At 32.1% G+C, this 24,988-nt stretch overlaps 7 protein-coding genes across 10 annotated transcripts; 2 read left to right on the forward strand and 5 right to left on the reverse strand.

Annotated features, from left to right (window-relative positions):
* The first annotated feature begins 167 nt into the window (after positions 1-167).
* Positions 168-3,780, forward strand: LOC126870956 (eukaryotic translation initiation factor 2 subunit 2). Of its 2 annotated transcripts, XM_050629218.1 has the most exons (7): positions 168-420; positions 1,001-1,261; positions 1,352-1,508; positions 1,584-1,616; positions 2,286-2,470; positions 2,558-2,842; positions 2,930-3,780. In XM_050629218.1, the coding sequence occupies exons 1-7, from the start codon at positions 403-405 to the stop codon at positions 2,972-2,974; spliced, it is 984 nt and encodes a 327-aa protein (XP_050485175.1). In that variant the 5' UTR covers positions 168-402; the 3' UTR covers positions 2,975-3,780. The 2 variants fall into 2 exon arrangements, with proteins under 2 accessions (XP_050485175.1, XP_050485174.1); XM_050629217.1 differs by lacking the exon at positions 1,584-1,616 and having other exon boundaries at positions 172-420.
* On the reverse strand, positions 3,324-6,086 carry LOC126870963 (putative malate dehydrogenase 1B). The gene is made up of 7 exons (XM_050629229.1): positions 5,904-6,086; positions 5,644-5,847; positions 5,251-5,564; positions 4,892-5,181; positions 4,621-4,805; positions 4,430-4,565; positions 3,324-4,361 (listed from the first exon to the last, which is right to left on the reverse strand). The coding sequence occupies exons 1-7, from the start codon at positions 6,048-6,050 to the stop codon at positions 4,156-4,158; spliced, it is 1,482 nt and encodes a 493-aa protein (XP_050485186.1). The 5' UTR covers positions 6,051-6,086; the 3' UTR covers positions 3,324-4,155.
* A 47-nt stretch (positions 6,087-6,133) lies between these two features.
* On the reverse strand, positions 6,134-7,602 carry LOC126870958 (uncharacterized). 2 transcript variants are annotated; one of them, XM_050629223.1, is made up of 5 exons: positions 7,383-7,602; positions 7,048-7,256; positions 6,762-6,954; positions 6,573-6,671; positions 6,134-6,504 (listed from the first exon to the last, which is right to left on the reverse strand). In XM_050629223.1, the coding sequence occupies exons 1-5, from the start codon at positions 7,429-7,431 to the stop codon at positions 6,380-6,382; spliced, it is 675 nt and encodes a 224-aa protein (XP_050485180.1). In that variant the 5' UTR covers positions 7,432-7,602; the 3' UTR covers positions 6,134-6,379. The 2 variants fall into 2 exon arrangements, with proteins under 2 accessions (XP_050485180.1, XP_050485179.1); XM_050629222.1 differs by having other exon boundaries at positions 7,015-7,256; positions 7,383-7,599.
* A 209-nt stretch (positions 7,603-7,811) lies between these two features.
* On the reverse strand, positions 7,812-9,461 carry LOC126870962 (stress-associated endoplasmic reticulum protein 2). Its single transcript, XM_050629228.1, has 3 exons — positions 9,172-9,461; positions 8,583-8,655; positions 7,812-8,481 (listed from the first exon to the last, which is right to left on the reverse strand). Exons 1-3 carry the CDS (start codon positions 9,253-9,255, stop codon positions 8,444-8,446), a joined length of 195 nt encoding a protein of 64 aa, XP_050485185.1. The 5' UTR covers positions 9,256-9,461; the 3' UTR covers positions 7,812-8,443.
* A 947-nt stretch (positions 9,462-10,408) lies between these two features.
* Positions 10,409-14,995, reverse strand: LOC126870943 (transmembrane 9 superfamily member 3). Its single transcript, XM_050629179.1, has 10 exons — positions 14,697-14,995; positions 14,140-14,335; positions 13,925-14,047; positions 13,610-13,854; positions 13,082-13,321; positions 12,674-12,962; positions 12,387-12,591; positions 12,178-12,324; positions 12,012-12,095; positions 10,409-11,943 (listed from the first exon to the last, which is right to left on the reverse strand). The coding sequence occupies exons 1-10, from the start codon at positions 14,775-14,777 to the stop codon at positions 11,799-11,801; spliced, it is 1,755 nt and encodes a 584-aa protein (XP_050485136.1). The 5' UTR covers positions 14,778-14,995; the 3' UTR covers positions 10,409-11,798.
* A 243-nt stretch (positions 14,996-15,238) lies between these two features.
* Positions 15,239-16,869, reverse strand: LOC126870951 (pre-mRNA-splicing factor RBM22). Of its 2 annotated transcripts, none has more exons than XM_050629211.1 (3): positions 16,676-16,869; positions 16,548-16,601; positions 15,239-16,403 (listed from the first exon to the last, which is right to left on the reverse strand). In XM_050629211.1, exon 3 carries the CDS (start codon positions 16,375-16,377, stop codon positions 15,328-15,330), a length of 1,050 nt encoding a protein of 349 aa, XP_050485168.1. In that variant the 5' UTR covers positions 16,378-16,403; positions 16,548-16,601; positions 16,676-16,869; the 3' UTR covers positions 15,239-15,327. The 2 variants fall into 2 exon arrangements, with proteins under 2 accessions (XP_050485168.1, XP_050485167.1); XM_050629210.1 differs by having other exon boundaries at positions 15,239-16,455.
* A 363-nt stretch (positions 16,870-17,232) lies between these two features.
* Positions 17,233-24,430, forward strand: LOC126870931 (DNA-directed RNA polymerase II subunit RPB1). The gene is made up of 9 exons (XM_050629127.1): positions 17,233-17,416; positions 18,132-18,401; positions 18,486-21,147; positions 21,220-21,425; positions 21,515-22,174; positions 22,245-22,633; positions 22,724-22,842; positions 22,929-23,117; positions 23,206-24,430. Exons 1-9 carry the CDS (start codon positions 17,339-17,341, stop codon positions 24,339-24,341), a joined length of 5,709 nt encoding a protein of 1,902 aa, XP_050485084.1. The 5' UTR covers positions 17,233-17,338; the 3' UTR covers positions 24,342-24,430.
* Positions 24,431-24,988: the final 558 nt, after the last annotated feature.

The raw sequence follows: 24,988 nt of genomic DNA on the forward strand, positions 1-24,988 counted from the left end.
AAAATTTTTATTCATGTATTTCATTTTTATTCGTGTAGTTTGTATTATGTATTTCTTCATTTTATATAATGATGAGATACATATGTAGTGTGTATAAAATTGTATCTTATGCTGTCTTCTCTCATTGGTATATTCTCTCAATGCTATAAAGTCGACCAATAGAAAAGTTTGTTAAAGTGCAGGATGAATTGGTAGTTCAGCAAGCATTTAGAAGTGTGAATCATACTTTGCTCTTAAAAGTCGGATTTCTGATGCAATATTCGTTAATAAGACGTGAATGCACTGTATAAGTAGTACCAGAGGATTGAGACCCGCGTGATGAAGGTGCCGATCTGTATTTAAAGGCCAAGGAAATTAATAAGTTTCATCGAGGACGCCAAAGTGTTTAAAGCAACTTTCAAAATGACTGAAGAAGACTCGGTATGTAATCATATAAAAGAAATATCTTTAGGATGAGTTTGTATCGTATTGGAAAAGCATGGGAGCATGATCATCTTGACATACTTTCTGATTTTTTGAAAATATGCTAAAACCTATGAATAAAAAACTGAAATTTGTTCCCATATATATGAACATTTTGTAACGAAACTTGTATAAAATAAAGATAATGCTACTTTATAGATTCCAACCTCAAAACCATGTGGATAGTATTCGAAAGAATGTACATCTATCATTAGTGTAATATCTCTTGACACATATTCCATTAGCGTGGTTGCTATAACATATTCGATGTTTATAATGCAATATACTGTAATATTTTATGATCATTAATATTTCTAAATTATTGTAATATAATATTTAATCTATAAAATATTTCGGAGCACGGTTAATGCGATATATTTAAACAACTTTATCAAATTTTTATATGAAAATATATTTTTGTTTGAAATAATAATCATTTTGTTGTGTTAATAAAACTACAGTGTTCTATAAATATGGTATATAAATAGAATTCCACATAATATTTAAAGATTTATTGAAGAATTAAAAAAATTCTTAGGTATTCGATCCTACTTTGAAAAAGAAGAAGAAGAAGAAGAAAACTACTTTTGATCTTGATGCTGCATTTAATGAAGGTGGTAATACTGGCGATGCAATGGAAGCTACCGGTGATAAAGAAAATCAGGAGCCTGAACCTCCTACGCCAGCTGAGGATGATGAAGCATTGGATTTAGAAAATTTTGGAAGAAAAAAAAAGAAGAAGAAAAAAGCATTTAATTTAGATGAACTTGATGCGGCTCTGCCTGATACAAAGAAAGAGGTGGATAACTTTGTATATAATTATTATATGCATTAACAGTATATTATATTTACTTATTCATATGTTTATATATTTACTTACTTTTAAAAGGATGTTGTTGAGCAACAAACAGAGGAAGTTGTTGTGGATGATACCTTTGACTTAGATATGGACTTCTCAAAAACTAAAAAGAAGAAAAAGAAAAAAAAAGATCTTGATGAGTTAGTAGCTGAGGAAGAACGTAAGGACATTGAAGATAAAGAAAATGGTAAATATTACATATTGCAAGAGTATTATAGTTTGGGGTAACTAGTTGTTTATGTTACTCATTATTTGTTAACATGCTGCACTGAATCTGAGCGAAGTGCAGAGTATGGTAAGGGATATGTTTGCTGTTTTCTATATATATATATATATATATATATCACATATAATAGTCACAAGTACATATATCATCTACACTTTCATAAATCTCATTTTAATGCAAAACATAAAAAATGATTTCTCTTATACTTTATAAAAGTTGATTAATAATCAATTTGAAACAAAATTGTATTGAATATTGATAATAAGAAATTTAATGTATATTAAATATTGAATAAGAATATTTCGATATACATTGCAAATAACAGGAAACAAAGTGCCCAAGGAATCATGCCTTCAACTTGTTTTCTCTTAAACTAATATTTTGGTAGTTTTATTCAGTTATGATAACATTATTTCTGTAAATTATAGTATGATAGAGAGTCAATTATATTTATTAAAATAATGTTTTCTCTTCCTTTAAAAGCTGAATGTATCTGCTGCTGTATAATTGATCAGTAGTTCGTATTTTTTACATGCGCATGTCTAATTTTGTTAATACTAGATCAAATAAGCAAACATATACATATATATAAATGTAAATAAATTTCATTTAGAAATCAAAGGCAGAAAAAAAGAATAGTACAATTAATGAAATTAGACATAGATTTATTTATTAAATTTTTTATTGTCTTCATCAATTTTCAATCAAATATTAAATGTGTACTATATTTACCAATAGAAGAGACCAGTTGGGTTGGTTCAGATAGAGATTATACATATGATGAACTGCTGGTAAGAGTATTTAATATTATGAGAGAAAAGAACCCTGATATGGTTGCTGGTAAAAAGCAGAAGTTTGTCATGCGTCCTCCTCAAGTAGTACGTATAGGCACCAAAAAGACATCTTTTGCTAATTTTACAGAGGTCAGTTGCATTATAATACTTGTTTATTTTATTTATCAAACTGTAAATCCTTTCATTATTACTTATCTTATGACTTTTTAATTCTAGATATGTAAAACACTTCATAGGCAACCAAAACACTTACTGGACTTTTTACTTGCTGAATTAGGAACTAGTGGTTCTGTTGATGGAAACAGTCAACTTATCATTAAGGGCCGTTTCCAACAGAAACAAATAGAAAATGTTCTCAGGAGATATATTAAAGAATATGTTACCTGCCACACCTGTCGTTCTCCAGATACCATTCTTCAAAAAGATACTCGACTATTTTTCTTACAGTGTGAAACTTGTGGCTCAAGATGTTCAGTAGCTAGCATAAAATCTGGTTTCCAAGTAATTATTTTTATTCTCAATATTAGTATAATTTTCTTGATATTAACTCTCTTAATAACTATCTTAACAACCAATTATTTATTTTAGGCCGTCACAGGAAAGCGTGCTGCTATTCGAGCAAAAACTGCCTAAAAAATTTGTCATATGTCATGTTTATCAATTTTGTAGCATAATTTTGAAATTATCAGAGATTTCTTGTGTCAGAACGCAGTTTTTACTATATCTATTATCTGAACACTCATTTTTTACTTATGAAAACTGAGGATTGTCAAGATAAAAAAGAATAATTGTAAAATTTACAGCACAACACTTTTTATCAATTCGCAACAGACAAAAAGAAATTATACAAAGTACTGTTTCTGAACAAATTTTTTCAAGTCCCCCAACTATTTTTAATATTTTTATCTTACTTTTGATTTTAAAATCTTTAATATATTGTTTCCTCCTGGAATGCATATATAAAATCATATAATTTGATAGAATTTTATTTTTTTTTTACGCATTTCATTCCTTTCGTAATGACCGATGCGTATTAAACACTTTCGAAAAGGCATATAATTGAATTGAACACACTATTTAAATAGCATGGATAAAACAGTCACACGATAATACGTAATGCATTATCCATTTGTCTACCATTGTGACATCAACATCCTGTATAAAGAACGATTAGGTATAAAATGGTATAGATTACCAGTTGTTAACGATAGATTTAAGCTGGTAACAATTTGTTATATCATTTTCTGTATACAAGAAAATTGTAACATTAAATTCAAGTACATTATTACGCATGGCCAAAAGTATTATTCCTGATATCTTTTCATGAGAAGTGTTGCAATAAAATGCAGTGATTTTTTTAAAGCGATCAATGGCTATCTTTCTTAGCTAATTTATTCAATTGTATTTACTAGGTAATAAATCTATCTTAAGAAACTTCATTACTTCTCTTATATTTCATTAATAACACTGTCAAGATATTTGTATTTATTAAGTTTAATTCTAGTGTATTATCATGACTTATGGTTTGTTAGAAGTCATTTATGTGCAAGTCACAAATATTTTTTATTAGAATTAATCTGATGTAAAACTTGTTTATTGGAAGCATTGGTTATAAAACAATGTGCAATTTTAATGATTACAAATGTATATTATAACGATTAACTTGAATATATATATTAAATTTGAATAATTTTGTGCTATTTATATATATTAAATAATACAATAAAAATTATGATTTTGTGATTAAAAATAAACATAGAGTTTAGTGGATGTAAAGCACTAAAATCGTATTCATGTAAATGATTAGAAATGTATTATTTTGTTGCATCAGAACTGTTTTTTAATTCAATTATTTTTTTCTTAACATAAATACCAGTGTCTATAAGGCTTTGGAATATAGAAATTGGCATGTTCGGCATTGGGAAATCTCTGAAAGGGACCCATACTCGTGAACCATCTTCATATTCTTTTAAATAAACTGGTTGTGAAAATACTAATCCCTTTGGAATACCAAATGAACCTAAAAGACGTAAATTATTTCTAATTTCCCTATTTCATTTTTTGCAATTCTTACTATTTTTATATTACCATCAGATTCAATTCCTAATGATATAATTTCATCCCTGATGCTTTTTTTATTACTATACCATAACTTTAAAAGATCACAAATTGCTCTACATTTTGGAAAATCTTCTGATGTGCCCATTTGATATCGAAGAAGGGCCTAAAAAAATTTCTGCTGTTTCATATTATTTAAAAAAGTGCAACAAGTTATGTACCTTGCGTTTCAAATAGTTTTTATAAGGATTTTTATCATGTGTCTTGTAAAAAAACCACCTCAGTTCGGAATGTTGAGTTCCAAGTGGTAGTATCATATTCTCATTCGAATTTAGAGCTCTTTTATTTGGATAATAAACATCATATTTTTGAATCATATGGTGAACATCTACAAAGTGATTGATTCCTATAATTAAATGTAATTTTTTAATATATATGCAAAAAGATAGAAGCGAAAATATCATGGTATTCTGCTTTAATATATAAACCAACCCAAGAAGCCCCAAACAGGTGGACAACCAAAGTTTTGCAGATTAAGACCAAGTGAATTTACAAATGTGTATATAAGTTCTAAACCATAATGAGCACTAGCAACTACAATGTTTGTGCTTGATAATTTTGTAACAAGTTCCATCATGATATTGGCGTAAAAACATGGAAGATTCATTGAGCAGAAAATTACCTTCATATGTGAAGGCGCATGTTCATTTATATGTGTACATAAATTTGCTATAATTTTATAATTACGTTGCAGCCAATTATCTGTACCTTCATATTCTTCTCTGAAAAATGCGTATGTAAATACTAGTAGACATAATAGCAATGAATAAAAACAATATTAATAGATTTACCGTGTTAAACTGTCAAGGTAAATTAATATATCACAGTCTTTTAATCCATCAGGGATATTTTCCACAATATGTACTGTATTTATGCCAGCACCTATTGTTCCTGCATCTCTAAAAATTTTCCTAAGTTTAAAGAAACATCCTGGTTCATCATACAAGTTAATAACAATTCCATGAGTCATCCAGAGCTCTTTTGTCATTAGTAACTGAGGAACAAGATCGGGGCACATTGATCTTCCTGCTCCTATTATCATTATTTGACGGTATTTTTTTTGTACTTGTAATGGTTTGCTTCTTTGTTTCTTTATATTACAAGCCTTTATTAAACGAACTTAACTTAGAAAAATGAACTCTTAAATATAATATAGAAATTTTTGCTATAAAACGTTTTCATACAAATAATAAGTCTGTTTGTAATGCATCAAGTTCTTCTTTGCTTAAATATAAACTGATGTCATAATAATTATGCAATAATTCCCAAAATTGGGAACTACCTCCAATATAAGTTACATGAGACCGACTAAGTCCAATTTCTCTCCATATTAGAGGAGATTTAGTGTGAGTCCATCCATGAAGATCACAAGTTTCTTTCAACCAACACTAGAAAATAAGTTTCATAAAGAAGTATATTTATGAATAAAATAATATTAACTTACATCCCATCTTGCAGAACTTTTACTAATACTTCTGTAATGAAAATTCGGTAATATCGTAGACAAACTTTCAGCGACGAAACATATATAATTGAAAGTACAATCTCCTAAAATACCAGCTATTACAGTCAAACTTCTATCTGTTGTCATTTTGTACAACAACAATTGAAAAACGTTTAATTGCTATTTTTGTGAAAATTTTTATAAAAATCCATCAATAAAATAATAGTGTGTTATTCTTACAACAAAATAATTTATTTATGCAAAAAAAGTATCATGTATCAAAGGTACATTTTATTATATTACTTATTCTTAATCTTCTTTTTAACTTATATGTTTAATCACCTATTTAAAATCAATTTCATAATATACTTATATAGTTTAACATAATATAATATTCTTAGATTATTTTATTCAAAAATTCCATAATAAGAAACTTAAAGCCACTGTTAAGTTAGATAACTATTCCATTTGTATATTTAAATTTTGTCATCATCATCTGATATTTCTGGTAAATCAGGATTTTTAAATTGTATCCATTCTTCATCAAATATTTCAGGTGATTTACATAATTCTGGCATTTCAATCTCAATTTGTTCTAGATCTATATAAAAAATTTGGAAAACATATATATATATAATACATGAAAGATATATAGTTAATGTTTAATACCTGACTCAAATCCTTCATCTTCATAAGGTACTGTCTCACGTTCCTTCTTTACACAAAGTTCTTTAAATTCATTTTCTATAGTTTTAGTATAAATGTCATCTGTAAAAATATATTTCTATAATTTAATTATTCTTTCAAGTTAATTACTTTTCATGAATTATAATTTAATCAAGTAACTAAATATAATACCAAATTCAAGTTGCATATCATAATATGGTGCTAGACTTTCTGGCTCTGGGTATGATTTGTGAATGTTACTTTTTACTGGTAATGGTTTTTTAAAAATACTTTCACCATACGATTCTGGTAATTTTATATTTTTTGTATTAGATACTTTTTTTGGAGATACATCCTTCATTCTGTTGTAAGATATAGTTGGTTTCTATAAAAAATTAAAAAAATATTATATATCCTATTTACACAAATTTGCAATGAGTTGTACCTTTAATAAAATATTTCTCTTGAGTGATATTACTTGGCAGCTGTCGTCTAACTGTGTTAGTTTAGGCTTTAATAATTCTTGTTGTTTACTGGGAGTACTACTTTGTACAGTAGTAGAAACATTTAAGTCAGACTTAGATCTAATTGACAATCCTTTTGGTCTTGATCGGCTAACATTTTTCAGAGGAGTATCATTTGTACCAAGAGAACTTTTGGATCTTGCCAAAGGCTTCATAGCTGGATCTATAATAGTTATATTATTAATACTTTTAAAGAATTAAAGCAGTTAACATAAACCATTAGTTTAAAATAATATTTATATAAAACAAAGAAAATGTAAATATTAACCCCACGTATTTTTGTTTTTACCTTTGTGAAGTTCCGATACTTCACCGAACAAATTAAATATGTTTGCCATTTATAAAAATTTATATGAAAAATAAACCCAAAATGATTAGAAAGATATTCTGAATCTAAAGGAAATAATTTAATGTTTCTAACTCTGCTTTTGAAAAATCTGTTTTCACTTCTTTTTCATAAGCTTTCCGTTTAATTTAAATAACAGTCTCTAAGCGAAACTAGGGAAAATTGGTCACACTGAATTCTTAAATTACTAAAAGTTTTTTTAGGTATAAAACAAAATTGGTAGAATAAAAAAAAAATACGAAAATACTGTTTTATTACTACCAGAATATATCTATATTGTATTCATCCATTATAATTATTTATGATAAAGTAAAATTAGAACGTTTCTATTGTCTTTAGCCTATAAGGATCAATAAAGTTTACACAAGAACGTATTTATCCATAATGTAATTTATTAAAAGAGACAAAGAATTGTCTGTAGCAAATATTTCATTAGGATAAATTACATTGATAATATATATAATATATATTTTTACATGTATAATGACTTATCATGTCTTAAGGCCTCTAAAATATATAGACAACCAAAAGCTACCAACTGTTTACAGTGGAATGCTTTGATTAATGAATTGATACAATAAATTGATCACATGTATGTACAATTATTTACTATATATAGGTATCAATGAAAGAATTGAAGCTTTTCATAAGACTCAAAATGAAAAATGCTATGCAAAGCTATAGAACAGATTGAAGTCATACTCAAGATGTAACATTTTGTTTGATATCTACAAAACAAAAGTACATTAAATGCAATATTCTTTCATTGATACATATACAATTAAGTAAAATGTTTATAAATGCTAGATTCATTCCTTTGAGTTGTAGCAAAAAGAAGGATATTATTTAGTGGAAATTTGAGTTTAGTTTCATGTCAATATCATTATGTTTTTACAATAGAACAGTCTGTTGATCTCGCTTATATACCAGTAAGATGTAGACAGCTTCTTTTCATATTAACAGTAACAGCAACATCGTTTTAACTTCACATGCTTTTGGTTTTCTTAAGCCATTCTAATACTCTGAATTATTTGGAATACAGCTGAAAATTAGAAAATTTAACTTGTATATAGATGTGAACATTCTTTTCTATGTATTTTATGTTTACTGAATTTATTTATATTTAAATTATATTAAACTTACCAGAACCACATACAACAAAGATGAAGAGTGCTAATAGACAAGGTCCAACTGGAGATCCTTGATCTTGTGGTTTCTACAAATACAATAATTATTACATATCATTGTAACTTCAGTTATTATTATCAGATAAAGCTTGTAATTTGATATAATCAGTGAAATAAATAGATTTATAATAAAATGAAATTTATATAGTGTTTTACAGCTCATATTTACTTCATAAAAGATGTATAAATTAGTTAAATAATTGATTTCAAATTTGTAGCATAGATTCATGTCACATATGGTACAATTATCAATCTATTAATTTGTTACTTTTTACTAGTCAACAAATTTTTAATCAAAAACATTTTTCAAAGATCTAACTATGCTAGCCGAAATATGTATAACATAAAATAAAAAATATGAAACAATAATATTATTATAAATGTTATTGCACATGCAATCAATTTGGCAACCTTATTATAGTTTATAACCTCAAAATTGGAAACGAAAATAATTGTTTATTTTTACACAATTAACATATTTTAATCATCTTACTTTACACATAACTGTTAAAATAGATTTTATCAAACAATAGAACACAGCATACCGATGACTTTGGAACATTTCCACGAAGTGTGATGTTTTTTGTAGCTCTTTCGTTTGCGATACGCATTCTTTGTTTTGGTGCCATTTTTGCTGCTTTTTATTTATCGGAAGTGTTAAGTTTATAACTTGAAATAAAATAGAAAACAATTTAAATAGTATTTCAGTCACTGTACACCTACAACAATATGTAATGTTCTTGTAGTAATAAATAGTTGTGTATACTACACTCCGACCTGCTGCGTCGACGAGTACGCTTTGACACGTGAATACTTCTGAATGTACGACAGAGCTCTTAGTGCCACACTGGCACCATCAGAATCAATTCAACAATTATACTTTTTGTAATCCTGATCTTTTCTGAATCCTTTAATTATACATACAGATTGCTATATTATATCATTACTTATTTAATCAGTGATTACAAATAACATATTCATCGTGATATAATTTTTTACATGAAATACTTTTGAGCAACGTAGTATTTTTTTCAAATACGAATATCACGGTCTTATCCTAAATGCAAATAAGCGACTTTCTTCCGCGCGATATGATTGTAATCATATGTCATTCTTTGAGTTCCCAGTTAAGACCAATAAAGACATATGATCCGAGCTATATCACGTGGAAAAAGGTCGCCCGTTTGCATTGGGCTTTATACACACGTCTGGTTATGGTCATATAAGCAGGTCTGGACACTCCATTACCGAAAGCATTGACAAAACTGTTTATTTTATTGAGTCGACAAAAATCAAGATGGTGGATAAGAAAAGGTCTTGTCCTGCGCATGTATAACGCGACATATCAGTGAATGTATAATGGTGCATACGAGTGTGAGCCCCTCGCACGATCGTATGCAATATACCGCCCGTGCCCAACTGCGATCATGATGAATACAATAGTATTCTACTAATTGAACATCACTATCCCCATTATTCCTTAAAAACTATTTTCAGAGCTCAGCGTTATATTTGTTTCTTTTATTTCACTTGTCCTATTTCTTCTATTTTATCATTTAATTGCTTTTATACAAACTACTGGCCTTAGAATTTCAATATCTTTGTTGATTTTCTACCTATTTCACATAAAGTTAAAGTTTTTATATAAACATACGTTCTTCCTTAGGTCGTAGGCCACGGGTCGGAATTTATCCAATTAACAAGGTAAAGTTCCCGCTAGCGAGATAACACTGTAATATAGGTAGATAAAGATCAATGGTGTATAAATAAAAATAGATCATATTTTTGTTGTACGTAGAAATTTTATATTTCTTAGAACTGCTACGTTTAATAACAAACTGTATGTTCATTCAAATATTCTCATTGATATTTGTCGCTCGATGCATCGCATTAGGATAAACACATTCACTGCCATTCCTAAATTCCACAATCCTCTCGATTTACTTTTTTTCTCAGCAACGCTTAAACGTGTTCTTAGATATTTAGTCGCGTGAAGAGGATCACAAGTGAAAAAATCATTTTACCACCGGTTATAGACTCACAATACTTTACATTTTATCAATGTATTCACATTTCAGAAGTCATTCATTTAAAATAAAAACTATTTATATCAAAGAAAATATGTGATACATAGCCAATAGTAAAAAAATTTCGTATTATCCACATTCTTTCTTTAATCCTACTGTCTAGCTTATCTATAAATTAACGTTACTCGAATTATTGGTAATCAAGCGTTATGTATATAACTAAAATCTCAAAACAGAGTCACACAACTGGGGTACTGTTTCTAATTATGCTAACTAAGGTATATCCCTTGCATTCTGGATAGATCGTATCGAAAATTTATACTGTACAATTTATACCTAATAACATGTATCTTCTTTCTTTCATTTATTTCAGTATCGACATATTCCATTTTCGCAATCATAATTATTAGCATTCGTTGGTATTTTGGAATGTTAATATTTTTGATCAAGAATTCAGACATTTGTATTTGTTGATATATATTCTGAAAGAGGCAATGAGATTTCTTAAACATTTTTTTAATTTATACAACTTTCTTTCTATAAATCCCCCGAAAAAAGAATAATTAATAAGTTTCTAGTAAATTCAACAAACAAATAAAAAATTGAGCAACGTTATAAAGTTACCTGTTTTAAGAGTAAAATAGTAATTCTAAAATATTACATAATTATCGGATCTTGCATTTTGTGTAATACCAAATTGTGACTCATGAGATGAATATTATATATGACTGTTTGAATAATTGGCGAACTATTCGTTTCACAGATGTGTACTGTACTGTACTATAGGACCCATCTTCACAACTAAATTACAGCAAATAAATTAATCACTTTTTTTTTTAAATGAAAATATTATTATGATGTTACATCAATAGACGTAAAGTGATAAAATATTCACTGAATATTTTGAAGAAACATAACGATGTACCAAATATTTCTTTTTAAATATTTACGCTACACTTCATTGACATTAGTATGTTATTGATGCCGGTTTAATAGTCTCTTGGGACAAGTTACATTTGCGCGTCATAACGAATAATGTAAATAACTTAAACTACCAAAAAGAGTCCTACTTTATAAAGACCGGCAGGTTTCACTCTGTATGTTCTCAATTTAATCCATCTTAGACGTTACACTAGCATTGTGCTTTAGTCTATTTTAACTGTAGAGTAGATCTTTCGTACAAATGCATTAGTACCAACGTAACCAACAGTTCCACACATTATACCTAAGGCAAGACTGAACAATGCCATGTAACCAAAGTAAAAGGCTGTTTGGAAGAGACCGTACATTCTGGAAAAAAGAAAGTTTGAAATGTAATTTTATTTTTTAATCAATGCAATCAAGCATTATAAACTTACTTTGTTTTAAAGAAGAAGTAATAAAAGGAATATATGTAGACATAACCAGCGGTTGAGGCGGCCGATAAGAAACTTGTCCACTGCCTATAAGACAAGATAGCATATGTAAATGAAAAAACAATCATTGTTAAACAATATACATAATAAACAGTAACACAATGCTTACCATCGATAATCTTCGGCGTTTAGCAAAAAGTATGTACATACGATAGTAACACAAACAGTTACTATCATTAGAATAACGAATACTAGTAACATAAATCCATAAACATAATAAATTTTATATGCCCAGAATGAGGTAAAAATAAAATACCTAAAAAAGGATAAAACAACTGTAATATAATAATTTTACAGTATGTAAATGATGAAGCTTACATTTCAATGAATATCGATCCAAAGGGCAAGATACCACCAAGCATTATGATAACAAGTGGTTCCATAAACCATTTCTTTTCAGGAATAGGTCGAGGTACCGCGTTAACTCTGCATGGTGCGTCCGGTGTCCCAGCTAAGTTACGGCCTAATATGGTTCCGACTAATGTCAATGGTAATATAACAAATATACAAATACATGTTACTGCTACCTGTAAATGAAATATTCTTGTTAGTACATACAAGATACGTATATACGTACAAATGAATGTGTACTATGTAAATAATACTTTCCATAGAACCAAATGGTATAGCACGGCTAGCGTGATAATACATTGCAATGAAGTTAATGAAGAATGCAGTGCCACAGACAATAAGAGGTAACATAAAGGCACTGAGAATCATTTGTTTGATCCAAATACGTCCTCCCATACGTGCATATAAGCCTCCTCCCGCATAACCATTTATAGGTGATGTTGCAGCATACACAAATATTGCTATCGATAACATCGATCCTCTTTCTGTATACGGCTCTCCGAGGATAGCAAAAATAATAACACTAAGTACAACCACAGTAACCTAGGGTAAAAAGCCAAATTTAAAGTAAAAGAGCCTATTAGTACACGTTTCTTAAAAATATACTGTCCTAAAAATGTTTATTATTAAATTTGTAAATTTTGTATTATTAAAGTAATTACTTGATAGCCTGCGCCTATTAGAGCTGAAAAAAGCATTGCATGACTAGCTGGTCTAAATACATCTCCATGAACTTGTTTCCATCCATATTCATCTCCTAAATCTCGCTCCATATCATCCATTTCTTCATCCCTACTATATCTAGCATAATCTTTCCTTAACGTACGCATTAAAATCATTGAAACAAGCCCAACAAGAAATATTACCATCATAAAACTATTAAAAATACTGAACCAATGAATCTAGAAAAGATAAAGGACAATGATCAGTTTAGTAGTAATGTATAATCTTTAAAGCAATAGTATTAATAATGCTTGCTTAAATTCCAATTTGTTCAATGAATAATCGTGTAACAGATAAAAATTTTATTCTGAAAATATTCTCTTGTTCCATGACAAGGAACAAGAATTGAGAGAAAGCAAGAAAGACAATACCTCTCACTTACTCTTGCTATATCTATTTAGTGTCTTTGTCAATATGTTTACGTTACATTGAGCTCAAATTTAGGCAAACATTGCCAGAATACTTACTCTGTGTTGGAAAAAATTAGGATCCAGATATTTATCAAATCTGTCTTCAAATTTAACATTACTCTTCTTCCAGTTAACTTCATAACTGAAAGAGATAGCTGCATCTTGTACCAGTTTTATTTTATTTTCACTTGTCAAATTTACATCAACTATTTGCTTTCCATTATATCCTATATCAAATTTCTTATGTGTCCAAATGTAATAAGATACAACTCCATTATTTTCTTCTGGTTCTCCCACAACACCTAAATATTTTACAATAATCAATTGATATAACAGTAACACATTTTAGTATTGGAAAAAGGAAAACATTACCCCATATTGGTAGATCATCCATATACATCTTATACCAATATTGATTCTTCACTGCATATATGAAAGCTTTTTCACTTTCTTCTGTTAATTTTATTTGACAATAGTCCATTTTGGCGATATCAGCTATGAGGTAACCAAGTATATATGTATGTATTATATATATTACCCACATAAATACTTATAATATTTATCACTAACTAATAAAATTAAAATACCCTTAAATTCAATTTCCAGGCCACTAAATTTGAGTTCGATGCCTTGCAGTGCCTCAGAAAACGTCTCATGATAATGATTAATGACATCTTTTGTACCCATACAAAAAGGTAATGAATAATATGAATAAGTTTCTTGACGGTTGTGATATGGTCCAACTGTACTCATCCATAGTACAACTTCATCATTATCTTCGTACTGGAAAGAAAATACATCTGGTAATACACATTCCTCTTATATGTAATAGAATACAATTAACATGTCTATACATCATAGTAGAACGAATCAATCTCTAGCAAGTAATAAAAAAATCACCTATTAAACTACACCACTTGTAGAAAAGATAAAGAACAAAGGTAGTTTATCACAAAAAGTAATGTAAATAAGAATATATGAATGGACAATATATTTTCCACGTCAAATCTTTATGGTAAGATAAGGAAAGAACGAATTGTAATAAAAGAATATAAAATGTGGACGTTGTAAAGTCAACAAGGACACGAATGTAACGTATTTGCCACTTTGACATTTTGAAAATATGTCAATTCCGAATACTTACGATGTGAGTGTGCTCGTCAGGACGGGCAAAGGGGAGTAGGCTAAGCGCCAGAAAGTGGAATAACAATCGAGCCCGACACATGTTTACCGTGACGGGAAGGCGCACTAGGCGCCTTATGTTAATACAGACAGAAATTCAAAGATATTTGACGATGAAAACACTCCATAGATTTACAGAAAAAAAGTTACGTAGCAGAAACACCGGACGGACAGGCACCAATGGACACGTATTAAAATACGATGATGACACTCGGAGCGGCCGCTAATACGCGCTAGCTGTTAAGAATGTTAGTTCACAATCATAGTAGATGGCGCTTTTACTAAGGTTCAAGTTGCAATAAGCTACTATTCATCATAAAGGCTGTTCCAATGAATTCAAAGTATGAATTCAAAGATCCAAAAGAGACACATTGAAATTAAACTGTGTTTGCAAATAATATTATGCACATTTTTTAAGATTTAATTAATTTACTAAGCAGTCGTATATTCACAATTATATATGGAAAAATAGAAATTATTAATTATTAATTATTGTGACACAAATAGTTTAAACAAAATCAAAGATATATATTTATTTTTTTATACACGTTTTATTATAATTACAATTAATAAAAATCAAAATATTGTTATTACTATTCTTCGGGCCAAGGTTTTCCTATGCCTTGAGACGCACCCATTCTTGATGGATCTTGACTTGGATAATGTATTGGAGTTGTTCCAGGTGGAAAAATAGGTGTTGCAGTGGCAGCTGCCATTTGAGGTGGGAACATAAATTGGGGAGCAACTGGTGGAGGTGGAATCATCATTGGTGGCATCATGCCAGGAGTAGTTTGTAAATTGAAAAAATTATTTCCCATGCTTTCTGGTGGAGGTGGTAGAGCACCTGGTAAACCTGGCACAGGCTCCAAGATTTCTCTAGTTGCTTCTGCTGCGGATACAGTTTGCCTTCCTTGTGAACGTCCCCATTTAATTGTTAATCTTCGCCCTCCTAATATTAGTTTGTTAAATGTTCTTTCTGCTGCTGCTTCGGCGGCGCTTCTCTGTGTGTACTGAATGAAAGCACACTGTTGACGAGGAACCATAGTAACGGAGCGTATTTCACCATATTGATAGAAATGATCGCGTAATTGTTTTTCTGTTAAAACATCACCTAAGTTGCCAACATAGAGAGTTGTAATGGATTTATCCTCTGGTGGGTCTAACTTAGGCATAGCTGCAGCTCGGCGCATTAATTTATCAGCAACAGGGTCGTTAACTCCGTAATAACGATCTTTGATATTTTGATCAGCTAATGGATCATCAGGATCAGTAGGTTTCTCATGACGATATGGACACTCTTCTCCTCTTTTACACTCTCCTTTAACCCAAAAAGAACAAATATGTGGCCTGTTTCTTTTGTAATAAGGACTAGTCCTTGCCAGCTTCATCAACAGATCACTAGCAGCTGCAGATTTACCAACAGCACCTGCTGGTGATGTGGGATCTATTTTTCCAATTTCGCTGTCTATATTTTGTACATAATATTCCTTGTTTACATCTGATCTGGGCAAGTCATCTTTGATCTTAAGTGCTGCATCGCGTACTTGAATTGGTAAACCATATTCTAAATCAAGTAAACATGTCTGACACACATTTTTCAAGCGACTACAAGTCTGACAAACTTCTGTCTTTTTGAACCGCATTCTTGCACCAGGACACCACCTAAATACTGTAAATGGACGCATGCATATTTTGCATTCTTTTCCATATCTTTCTTTTGTCTACAAATATAATTAAAAAAAAATATTATGTTACACACAAATAAATATTTCTTATAAGAATCGAAATTCAAATTTTGACGAAATTAACTTACCATACGAATGTACGGATTGTCACCTAAACAAGTTTGACATAATATTGGGAATTCCTATAAGGAAAGAAATAAACAAATGTTTAAACGTATCAAATTTACGATTATGTTATAATTTAGATTTTACTTACGGCATCTTCCCAATTTTGCCTATTATACATATTCGTTGTCTTTGAAGTAGCCATTTTACTGCTTATTTAATTTATAAAACCCTTGATGAATGTTACGACAACACTAATGTTTATAATTCAATGGCGATTGGCGACAGCCAGCAGACAAAGAATGCTCTACATCCGCCGCCTACCTCATTGAACACGATCTTATCCTGCCAATAAGATTATGTTAGTTTTCATGAAATCTTTGCTAGCAAACTTAATTTTGGCCAGCCAATTAAGTCAAGAGAAAGAAGTACTTGAAACAACTATGAACCAATAAAAGCCATTCTTTATATTTTTTATATTTTATGAAATTAAAAAATTTCTGAAAATTGTACAATAACCTCTTTTGTATATTCTTGTATTAATTAATAATTAAATTTTTATGATAATAGCATTGTATTTCAACATTAAAAATGTTCATAATCGTATTATCTTTATCTAATAAGTAAGATTGAGAAGGTTCCTTAAGGTACAAAAGTAATACATTTTTGAACGCTTAAAATAGGTTAGTACGAAAGTAGTAACAAACTGAACTGTCAGGAGTCAGGGGAGGGAGATGCTTCCATCGGGGAAGAACGGTTAGAGAGAGCTGAGGCGCAGAAGGCCGCGGGAGAAGCTGTACGTGCTCGTTGCAAGATGGCCACGTCCGACTCCAAAGCGCCTCTGCGAACCGTAAAAAGGGTTCAATTCGGCATTCTTTCACCCGATGAAATAGTAAGTTCGTTAGTAGTAAACGAATGGATTTCGTGGAATATATTTTTTCTATGGTACGCGGAATTATTTCATCATGAGTCGACATTATGTGATACGTTATCATACGAAGCATTCAGTGTTACTTCCAAACAGTCGCGTGTGTAAATTTTTATGTCCTATTATATTTGTGGAAAAACTCTACTTAAAATTATAAAATATATACAATAAAAATGATTTATTACGAAATTATCAAAGCCCATGTAAATTTTATTTACAGCATGTGATTTATTAGCTTTTTTTTTAATTAAAAGATCGTAATTGCTTTTTTCATACAGGAGGAATTAGAAAATTCCTATTCTTAATATCAGTATTAAAAATGATCAAATTCAGAATAAATTGCATATTTTGTAAAAGTAACATAATTTTAATAATAAATTGATATTGTGGATCTTAATAAATAAATAGTTGTATGTTTTGTTTACTTCTGTTGGTCCACTACTCCTTTTACAATTATCTATCTGCATCTATTTATATGTATTTGTACATATGTCTATATATATTTGTTTTTCATAATATGTTAAACATAATGTGAAAAAATAAATGTAAAATATTACATCATTTCTGACAAATACATTCCATATGCATCTCTATTATTTTCCTAAAGTGATTATTCAATAATACCTGTTAAATTGTGAATCTGTCAATGGTGTATAACTGTATATAATATTTTGCATAGCGTCGGATGTCGGTCACAGATGGCGGCATTCGATTTCCAGAAACTATGGAAGGTGGTCGCCCAAAGCTTGGTGGACTTATGGATCCTAGACAAGGTGTCATTGATAGAAATTCTAGGTGTCAAACTTGTGCTGGTAATATGACAGAATGTCCAGGACACTTTGGTCATATAGATTTAGCAAAACCAGTTTTTCATGTTGGTTTCATAACAAAGACAATAAAAATTTTGAGATGTGTATGTTTTTATTGTTCAAAACTTCTTGTCAGTCCAGTAAGTACAGATTATTAGTAATCATATTCTTTATCCACATATTCATTATTATTTATTTAATTTTGCATTATTTTTGGATTACAGCACAATCCAAAAATCAAAGAAATTGTTATGAAAACTAAAGGTCAGCCACGGAAACGTCTAACTTTTGTTTATGATTTATGTAAAAGTAAAAATATTTGTGAGGGTGGTGATGAGATGGATATTAATAAGGAAAATCAAGAACAACAATCTGCAGAGAGAAAACCTGGACATGGTGGATGTGGTAGATATCAACCAAATCTTCGGAGATCTGGATTAGATGTTACTGCAGAATGGACACACGTGAATGAAGATTCACAGGAAAAAAAGATGGCACTCACTGCAGAAAGAGCTTGGGAAATTTTAAAGCACATTACAGATGAAGAATCATTTATCCTTGGCATGGACCCGAAATTTGCACGACCAGATTGGATGGTAGTAACTGTTTTGCCTGTTCCACCTTTATCGGTCAGACCAGCAGTTATTATGTATGGTTCTGCCAAGAATCAAGATGACTTAACACATAAGCTTGCTGATATTATAAAAGCAAATAATGAATTAATCAGAAATGAGCAAGCGGGAGCAGCAGCGCACGTGATATCGGAAAATATAAAAATGTTACAATTTCACGTAGCAACGTTAGTTGATAACGATATGCCTGGCATGCCACGAGCTATGCAGAAATCAGGCAAACCTCTAAAAGCTATAAAAGCGAGATTGAAAGGGAAGGAAGGGAGAATAAGAGGAAATTTGATGGGTAAACGTGTTGACTTTTCTGCTCGGACTGTTATTACTCCTGATCCAAATTTGCGAATTGATCAGGTCGGTGTACCTCGAAGTATTGCTCAGAATTTAACATTCCCCGAAATTGTTACACCTTTTAATATCGATAAAATGCAAGAACTCGTTAGACGTGGAAACTCACAATATCCAGGTGCTAAATATATCGTCAGAGATAACGGGGAAAGAATCGATTTAAGGTTCCACCCAAAACCATCCGATTTACATCTTCAATGCGGATACAGAGTGGAACGTCACATCCGGGATGGTGACCTAGTAATTTTCAATCGGCAACCAACACTACACAAAATGAGTATGATGGGTCATAGGGTAAAAGTATTGCCATGGAGTACATTCCGTATGAATCTTAGTTGCACATCTCCTTATAATGCCGATTTTGACGGTGACGAGATGAATTTGCATGTTCCTCAGTCAATGGAGACTCGAGCAGAAGTAGAAAACATTCATGTAACACCGCGTCAAATTATTACTCCCCAAGCTAATAAACCAGTCATGGGTATTGTACAGGACACACTTACTGCTGTAAGAAAAATGACTAAAAGAGACGTTTTCATAGAAAAGGAACAGATGATGAATATCCTTATGTTCTTACCTAGTTGGAATGGCAAAATGCCTCAGCCATGCATATTAAAACCAAAGCCTCTATGGACTGGTAAACAAATCTTTTCCTTGATCATACCAGGCAACGTGAATATGATAAGAACTCACAGTACACATCCAGATGAAGAAGATGATGGCCCATACAAATGGATTTCACCTGGTGATACCAAAGTCATGGTAGAACACGGAGAACTTGTTATGGGTATACTCTGTAAAAAGACCTTGGGTACATCTGCTGGATCTTTGCTTCACATTTGTATGTTGGAATTAGGACACGAAGTTTGCGGACGATTTTACGGAAATATTCAAACTGTAATTAATAATTGGTTACTACTGGAAGGTCACTCGATCGGTATTGGAGACACCATTGCCGATCCACAGACTTATTTAGAAATTCAAAAAGCCATTAGGAAAGCTAAAGAGGACGTGATAGAAGTGATTCAAAAAGCTCACAACATGGAATTGGAACCTACTCCTGGTAATACCTTGAGGCAAACTTTTGAAAATCAAGTAAACAGAATTTTAAACGATGCTCGTGATAAGACTGGTGGTTCTGCTAAGAAATCTTTGACTGAATACAACAACCTAAAGGCTATGGTAGTATCAGGATCAAAAGGATCTAATATTAATATCTCTCAGGTTATTGCTTGTGTCGGTCAGCAAAACGTAGAAGGTAAACGTATCCCGTTTGGTTTTCGCAAAAGAACGTTGCCCCATTTTATTAAAGATGATTATGGTCCGGAATCCAGAGGATTCGTTGAAAACTCGTACCTTGCTGGTTTGACACCATCTGAGTTTTATTTCCACGCTATGGGAGGTCGTGAGGGTCTTATCGATACTGCCGTAAAAACGGCAGAAACTGGTTACATTCAGCGTCGTTTGATAAAAGCTATGGAGTCTGTAATGGTACATTATGATGGTACAGTCAGAAACTCTGTGGGTCAACTTATCCAATTGCGTTATGGCGAGGATGGTCTATGCGGTGAAACCGTCGAATTTCAGAATTTGCCTACTATTAAATTGAGTAATAAAGCATTTGAAAAGAAGTTCAAGTTCGATCCAACCAATGAACGATATCTTCGTCGTATCTTTAACGAAGATATAGTTAGAGAAATGATGGGGTCTGGTGAAGTCATATCCGAACTAGAAAGAGAATGGGAACAATTGAACAAAGATCGTGCTATACTTAGAGAAATTTTCCCTAGTGGAGAATCAAAAGTTGTACTGCCTTGTAATTTACAAAGAATGATTTGGAATGTACAGAAGATTTTTCATATAAATAAACGTGCACCTACTGATCTTAGTCCTATGAGGGTCATACAGGGTAAATAATTTGATAACTTCATATGGTAGTAATTGTATGATAACATTAATATTAAAATGTGTTTATTTATAGGTGTAAAGGATCTTTTGGATAAATGTATCATTGTGGCTGGTGATGATAGACTCAGCAAACAGGCTAATGAAAATGCCACATTGCTATTCCAGTGCTTAGTGAGATCTACATTGTGTACAAAATGTGTTTCTGAAGAATTTCGATTATCCAGTGAAGCCTTTGAATGGCTTATTGGAGAAATTGAAACCAGATTCCAACAAGCACAGGTTTGTAGAAAATAAATGATGTGATGATATTTAAATCCTCATTAAAAAATTCCAATTCTGGATTAATTTTGTACTTTTACTTTTTTTAGGTATCACCTGGAGAAATGGTAGGCGCTTTAGCTGCACAGTCACTTGGTGAACCTGCAACCCAGATGACACTGAACACTTTCCATTTTGCTGGTGTATCGTCGAAAAACGTAACCCTTGGTGTACCTAGATTGAAGGAAATTATAAACATCAGTAAGAAACCAAAGGCTCCGTCGTTGACCGTATTTTTGACGGGAGCTGCAGCAAGAGATGCCGAGAAAGCAAAGAATGTACTTTGTCGATTGGAACATACCACACTGAGGAAAGTTACAGCAAATACTGCGATCTATTACGATCCAGATCCACAAAATACCGTAATAGCGGAAGATCAAGAATTCGTCAACGTTTACTATGAAATGCCTGATTTTGACCCGAATAAAATATCACCATGGTTACTTCGAATTGAGTTGGATCGCAAGAGGATGACTGATAAAAAATTAACTATGGAACAAATTGCAGAAAAAATTAATGCCGGATTCGGTGACGATTTGAACTGTATTTTTAACGATGATAACGCTGAGAAATTAGTTCTACGAATTAGGATAATGAACAGCGACGATAACAAGTTCCAAGATAGTGAGGAAGAGACTGTAGATAAAATGGAGGATGATATGTTCCTTCGATGTATTGAAGCGAATATGCTTAGTGACATGACATTACAGGTACGTCCATTAATTTTATAATTATATTATAATCCTCAAATAATATTTAAATTATTACTTTCATATGCAGGGTATCGAAGCAATAGGGAAAGTGTACATGCATTTGCCTCAAACTGATGCTAAGAAACGTATAGTTATTACAGAAACTGGTGAATTCAAAGCAATAGCAGAATGGTTATTGGAAACGGACGGTACGAGTTTAATGAAAGTGTTGAGTGAAAGAGATGTCGATCCAGTTAGAACATTTAGTAATGATATTTGCGAGATATTTGAAGTACTGGGTATAGAGGCTGTGAGGAAATCGGTAGAGAAAGAAATGAATGCTGTTTTGCAATTTTACGGCCTTTACGTAAACTATCGCCATCTTGCTTTGCTTTGTGACGTAATGACTGCTAAAGGGCATTTGATGGCTATAACTCGCCACGGAATTAACAGACAAGACACAGGTGCTCTTATGAGGTAAGTTACTGTAAGAGATGAAGTAAATTTATTAATTTATTAACTATTATAGTATTGGATATGATTTCCAAAATTCATATTTTACTTTAGATGTTCCTTCGAAGAAACAGTGGACGTTCTATTAGATGCAGCATCTCACGCGGAAGTAGATCCAATGAGAGGAGTATCTGAAAATATTATCATGGGACAACTTCCACGTATAGGAACTGGTATTGCTATTTTTTTTTTAACGACTTCAATAAACAAGTCAAAAATTATCAGGTTAATATATGTCTATCTAATTTTATTTTTTCAGGATGTTTCGATTTGTTACTGGATGCTGAGAAATGTAAAGCTGGTATTGAAATACCAATGGCAGTGGGTGCTGGTGTAATGGGAACTGCTGGAATGTTCTTCGGCAGTGTTGCTACCCCAAGCATGAGTCCTCAAATGACACCTTGGATGGGCGCCACACCTGGTTATGGCGCTTCAAGTATGTCACCTGGTAAGATTATTCTGTGGCTTTATATTATTCTAATAATAAAATGTATTATTACTCATGTACCCTAAATAATCCGTTTCTTTCATCACAGCATTGGGTAGTGGCATGACACCAGGAGGAGCATGCTTCTCCCCATCTGGAGCATCAGATGCATCAGGACTATCTCCTGCATACTCTGCGTATTCACCACAACCCGGAAGTCCAGGAAGCCCAGGTCCTAGCATGAGTCCATACCCAATGTCACCAGCAGGTGGCGCTTCACCAAGTTATTCACCTACTTCTCCCGCCTACTTGCCAACATCGCCAAGTATAACTCCGTCGAGTCCCAACTATTCACCTACAAGCCCTACTTATTCACCCACTAGTCCAAATTACTCGCCAACGAGTCCAAGCTATTCACCAACGAGTCCGAGCTATTCACCGACGTCACCAAGTTATTCACCAACAAGTCCAAACTACTCGCCATCACCAGGTTATTCACCGACGAGTCCAAGTTACTCACCAACTAGTCCAAGTTATTCACCAACAAGTCCAAGTTACTCGCCAACAAGTTCAAGCTATTCACCGACGAGTCCAAGTTACTCTCCAACAAGTCCAAGCTATTCACCAACGTCGCCAAGCTACTCACCGAGTCCATCGTACTCGCCAACGTCACCAAGTTATTCATCAACCAGTCCAAGTTACTCGCCAACCAGTCCAAGCTATTCACCGAGTTCACCAAATTATACGCCTGCCTCGCCATCTTATTCTCCAACGAGTCCAAGCTATTCGCCAAGTTCTCCACAATATTCATCAGCTAGTCCAAGCTACTCTCCGAGTAGTCCAAAATATTCTCCGACAAGTCCGTCGTATTCGCCTACGTCGCCGTCGTTCGCTGGAACCTCTCCACAGTATACACCAGCAAGTCCGACGTATTCTCCAACAAGTCCAACTTACTCCCCAACGAGTCCATCATACTCACCCAGTTCACCGCAACACACGGCGTCAGGAAGCACGAGATATTCGCCTAGTAGTCCAAATTATTCCCCTACTAGTCCAACATATTCGCCTACGAGTCCTCAATATTCACCGTCGAGTACTAAATACTCGCCTACCAGCCCAACGTATACACCAACCAGCCCTAGTTACTCACCAACAAGTCCAACCTATTCGCCACCAGTGCCAGGGTACTCGCCAACGAGTCCCACGTATTCCCCGGCGTCACCAGCCTACGAAACAGACGATTAAGAAGTATTATACTTATCTGTATGACTTTTTGTTATTACACATTTAATGTGGACTAGGTATAAATATAAGTTATAATTATCGATTTTTAATTCTCGATTTTTTGACTTCATATTGTCTAAATTTAACAATTATCTTAATTATGGCGTGAACATCTATTAAATCACAGGCCGAAGGATATTTTTGTTTGTTTTTAAAGGAGAAGGAACTTCGAATCGTTCGTTTCGTTTGAATGAGTATGAAGTAGTAAAGTATTTCGTATGAAGTGAGTATGAAATAAAAAGAGCCAGAAGATAACGAGCAAATACAAGTCATACGCTCGATAAGATGAATCAATGAATTCGTTCGTACACGTACTTTTGATGGAAGATATGTATATAGTGAGGTCGTAGAATTGTTCAAATTTGAAAGTATACGGATTTCGAACATCAAAGCAAAAATGTTGGAAAACCTAAACGAAGTCGAGGCTTGCAAGAAGCGTAAGTAAGATGTCAATTAGACCTAACATGTTCTTTGTTGCTGCAAATCTTTAATTTTTACCAGTATAATAACTATATTATAAAATAGAAAGTGACTTAAGATTAAATTGTGTAATTTTAATGAAAGGCTATAAGTAAAAATTGTAATGTCAATTCGTAAATAACGTTTGT

The sequence above is a fragment of the Bombus huntii genome, chromosome 11, assembly GCF_024542735.1.
Source record: "Bombus huntii isolate Logan2020A chromosome 11, iyBomHunt1.1, whole genome shotgun sequence".
Taxonomy (NCBI): Eukaryota; Metazoa; Arthropoda; class Insecta; order Hymenoptera; family Apidae; genus Bombus; species Bombus huntii.

Coding starts and splice junctions, on each gene's coding strand:
- LOC126870956 (XM_050629218.1), top strand. Junction 1,262..1,351: donor TGCCTGATACAAAGAAAGAG/GTGGATAACTTT, acceptor TACTTTTAAAAG/GATGTTGTTGAGCAACAAAC. Junction 1,509..1,583: donor CATTGAAGATAAAGAAAATG/GTAAATATTACA, acceptor ATTTGTTAACAT/GCTGCACTGAATCTGAGCGA.
- LOC126870958 (XM_050629222.1), bottom strand. CDS start 7,431: ATGGCAAACATATTTAATTTGTTCGGTGAAGTATCGGAACTTCACAAA. Junction 7,257..7,382: donor AGTATCGGAACTTCACAAAG/GTAAAAACAAAA, acceptor TAACTATTATAG/ATCCAGCTATGAAGCCTTTG. Junction 6,672..6,761: donor TGATATGCAACTTGAATTTG/GTATTATATTTA, acceptor ATATTTTTACAG/ATGACATTTATACTAAAACT.
- LOC126870943 (XM_050629179.1), bottom strand. CDS start 14,777: ATGTGTCGGGCTCGATTGTTATTCCACTTTCTGGCGCTTAGCCTACTC. Junction 14,336..14,696: donor CTGACGAGCACACTCACATC/GTAAGTATTCGG, acceptor TTTTCTTTCCAG/TACGAAGATAATGATGAAGT. Junction 12,592..12,673: donor ACCATTTGGTTCTATGGAAA/GTATTATTTACA, acceptor ATTTACAGGTAG/CAGTAACATGTATTTGTATA.
- LOC126870962 (XM_050629228.1), bottom strand. CDS start 9,255: ATGGCACCAAAACAAAGAATGCGTATCGCAAACGAAAGAGCTACAAAA. Junction 8,656..9,171: donor GAAATGTTCCAAAGTCATCG/GTATGCTGTGTT, acceptor TTGTATTTGTAG/AAACCACAAGATCAAGGATC. Junction 8,482..8,582: donor CTTTGTTGTATGTGGTTCTG/GTAAGTTTAATA, acceptor TCTAATTTTCAG/CTGTATTCCAAATAATTCAG.
- LOC126870931 (XM_050629127.1), top strand. CDS start 17,339: ATGGCCACGTCCGACTCCAAAGCGCCTCTGCGAACCGTAAAAAGGGTT. Junction 17,417..18,131: donor TTCTTTCACCCGATGAAATA/GTAAGTTCGTTA, acceptor TATTTTGCATAG/CGTCGGATGTCGGTCACAGA. Junction 22,843..22,928: donor ACTTCCACGTATAGGAACTG/GTATTGCTATTT, acceptor TTATTTTTTCAG/GATGTTTCGATTTGTTACTG.
- LOC126870951 (XM_050629210.1), bottom strand. CDS start 16,729: ATGGCTACTTCAAAGACAACGAATATGTATAATAGGCAAAATTGGGAA. Junction 16,602..16,675: donor GGCAAAATTGGGAAGATGCC/GTAAGTAAAATC, acceptor CTTTCCTTATAG/GAATTCCCAATATTATGTCA. Junction 16,456..16,547: donor ACAATCCGTACATTCGTATG/GTAAGTTAATTT, acceptor TTATATTTGTAG/ACAAAAGAAAGATATGGAAA.
- LOC126870963 (XM_050629229.1), bottom strand. CDS start 6,050: ATGACAACAGATAGAAGTTTGACTGTAATAGCTGGTATTTTAGGAGAT. Junction 4,566..4,620: donor AAAACTATTTGAAACGCAAG/GTACATAACTTG, acceptor AAATTTTTTTAG/GCCCTTCTTCGATATCAAAT. Junction 4,362..4,429: donor ATTAGGAATTGAATCTGATG/GTAATATAAAAA, acceptor TACGTCTTTTAG/GTTCATTTGGTATTCCAAAG.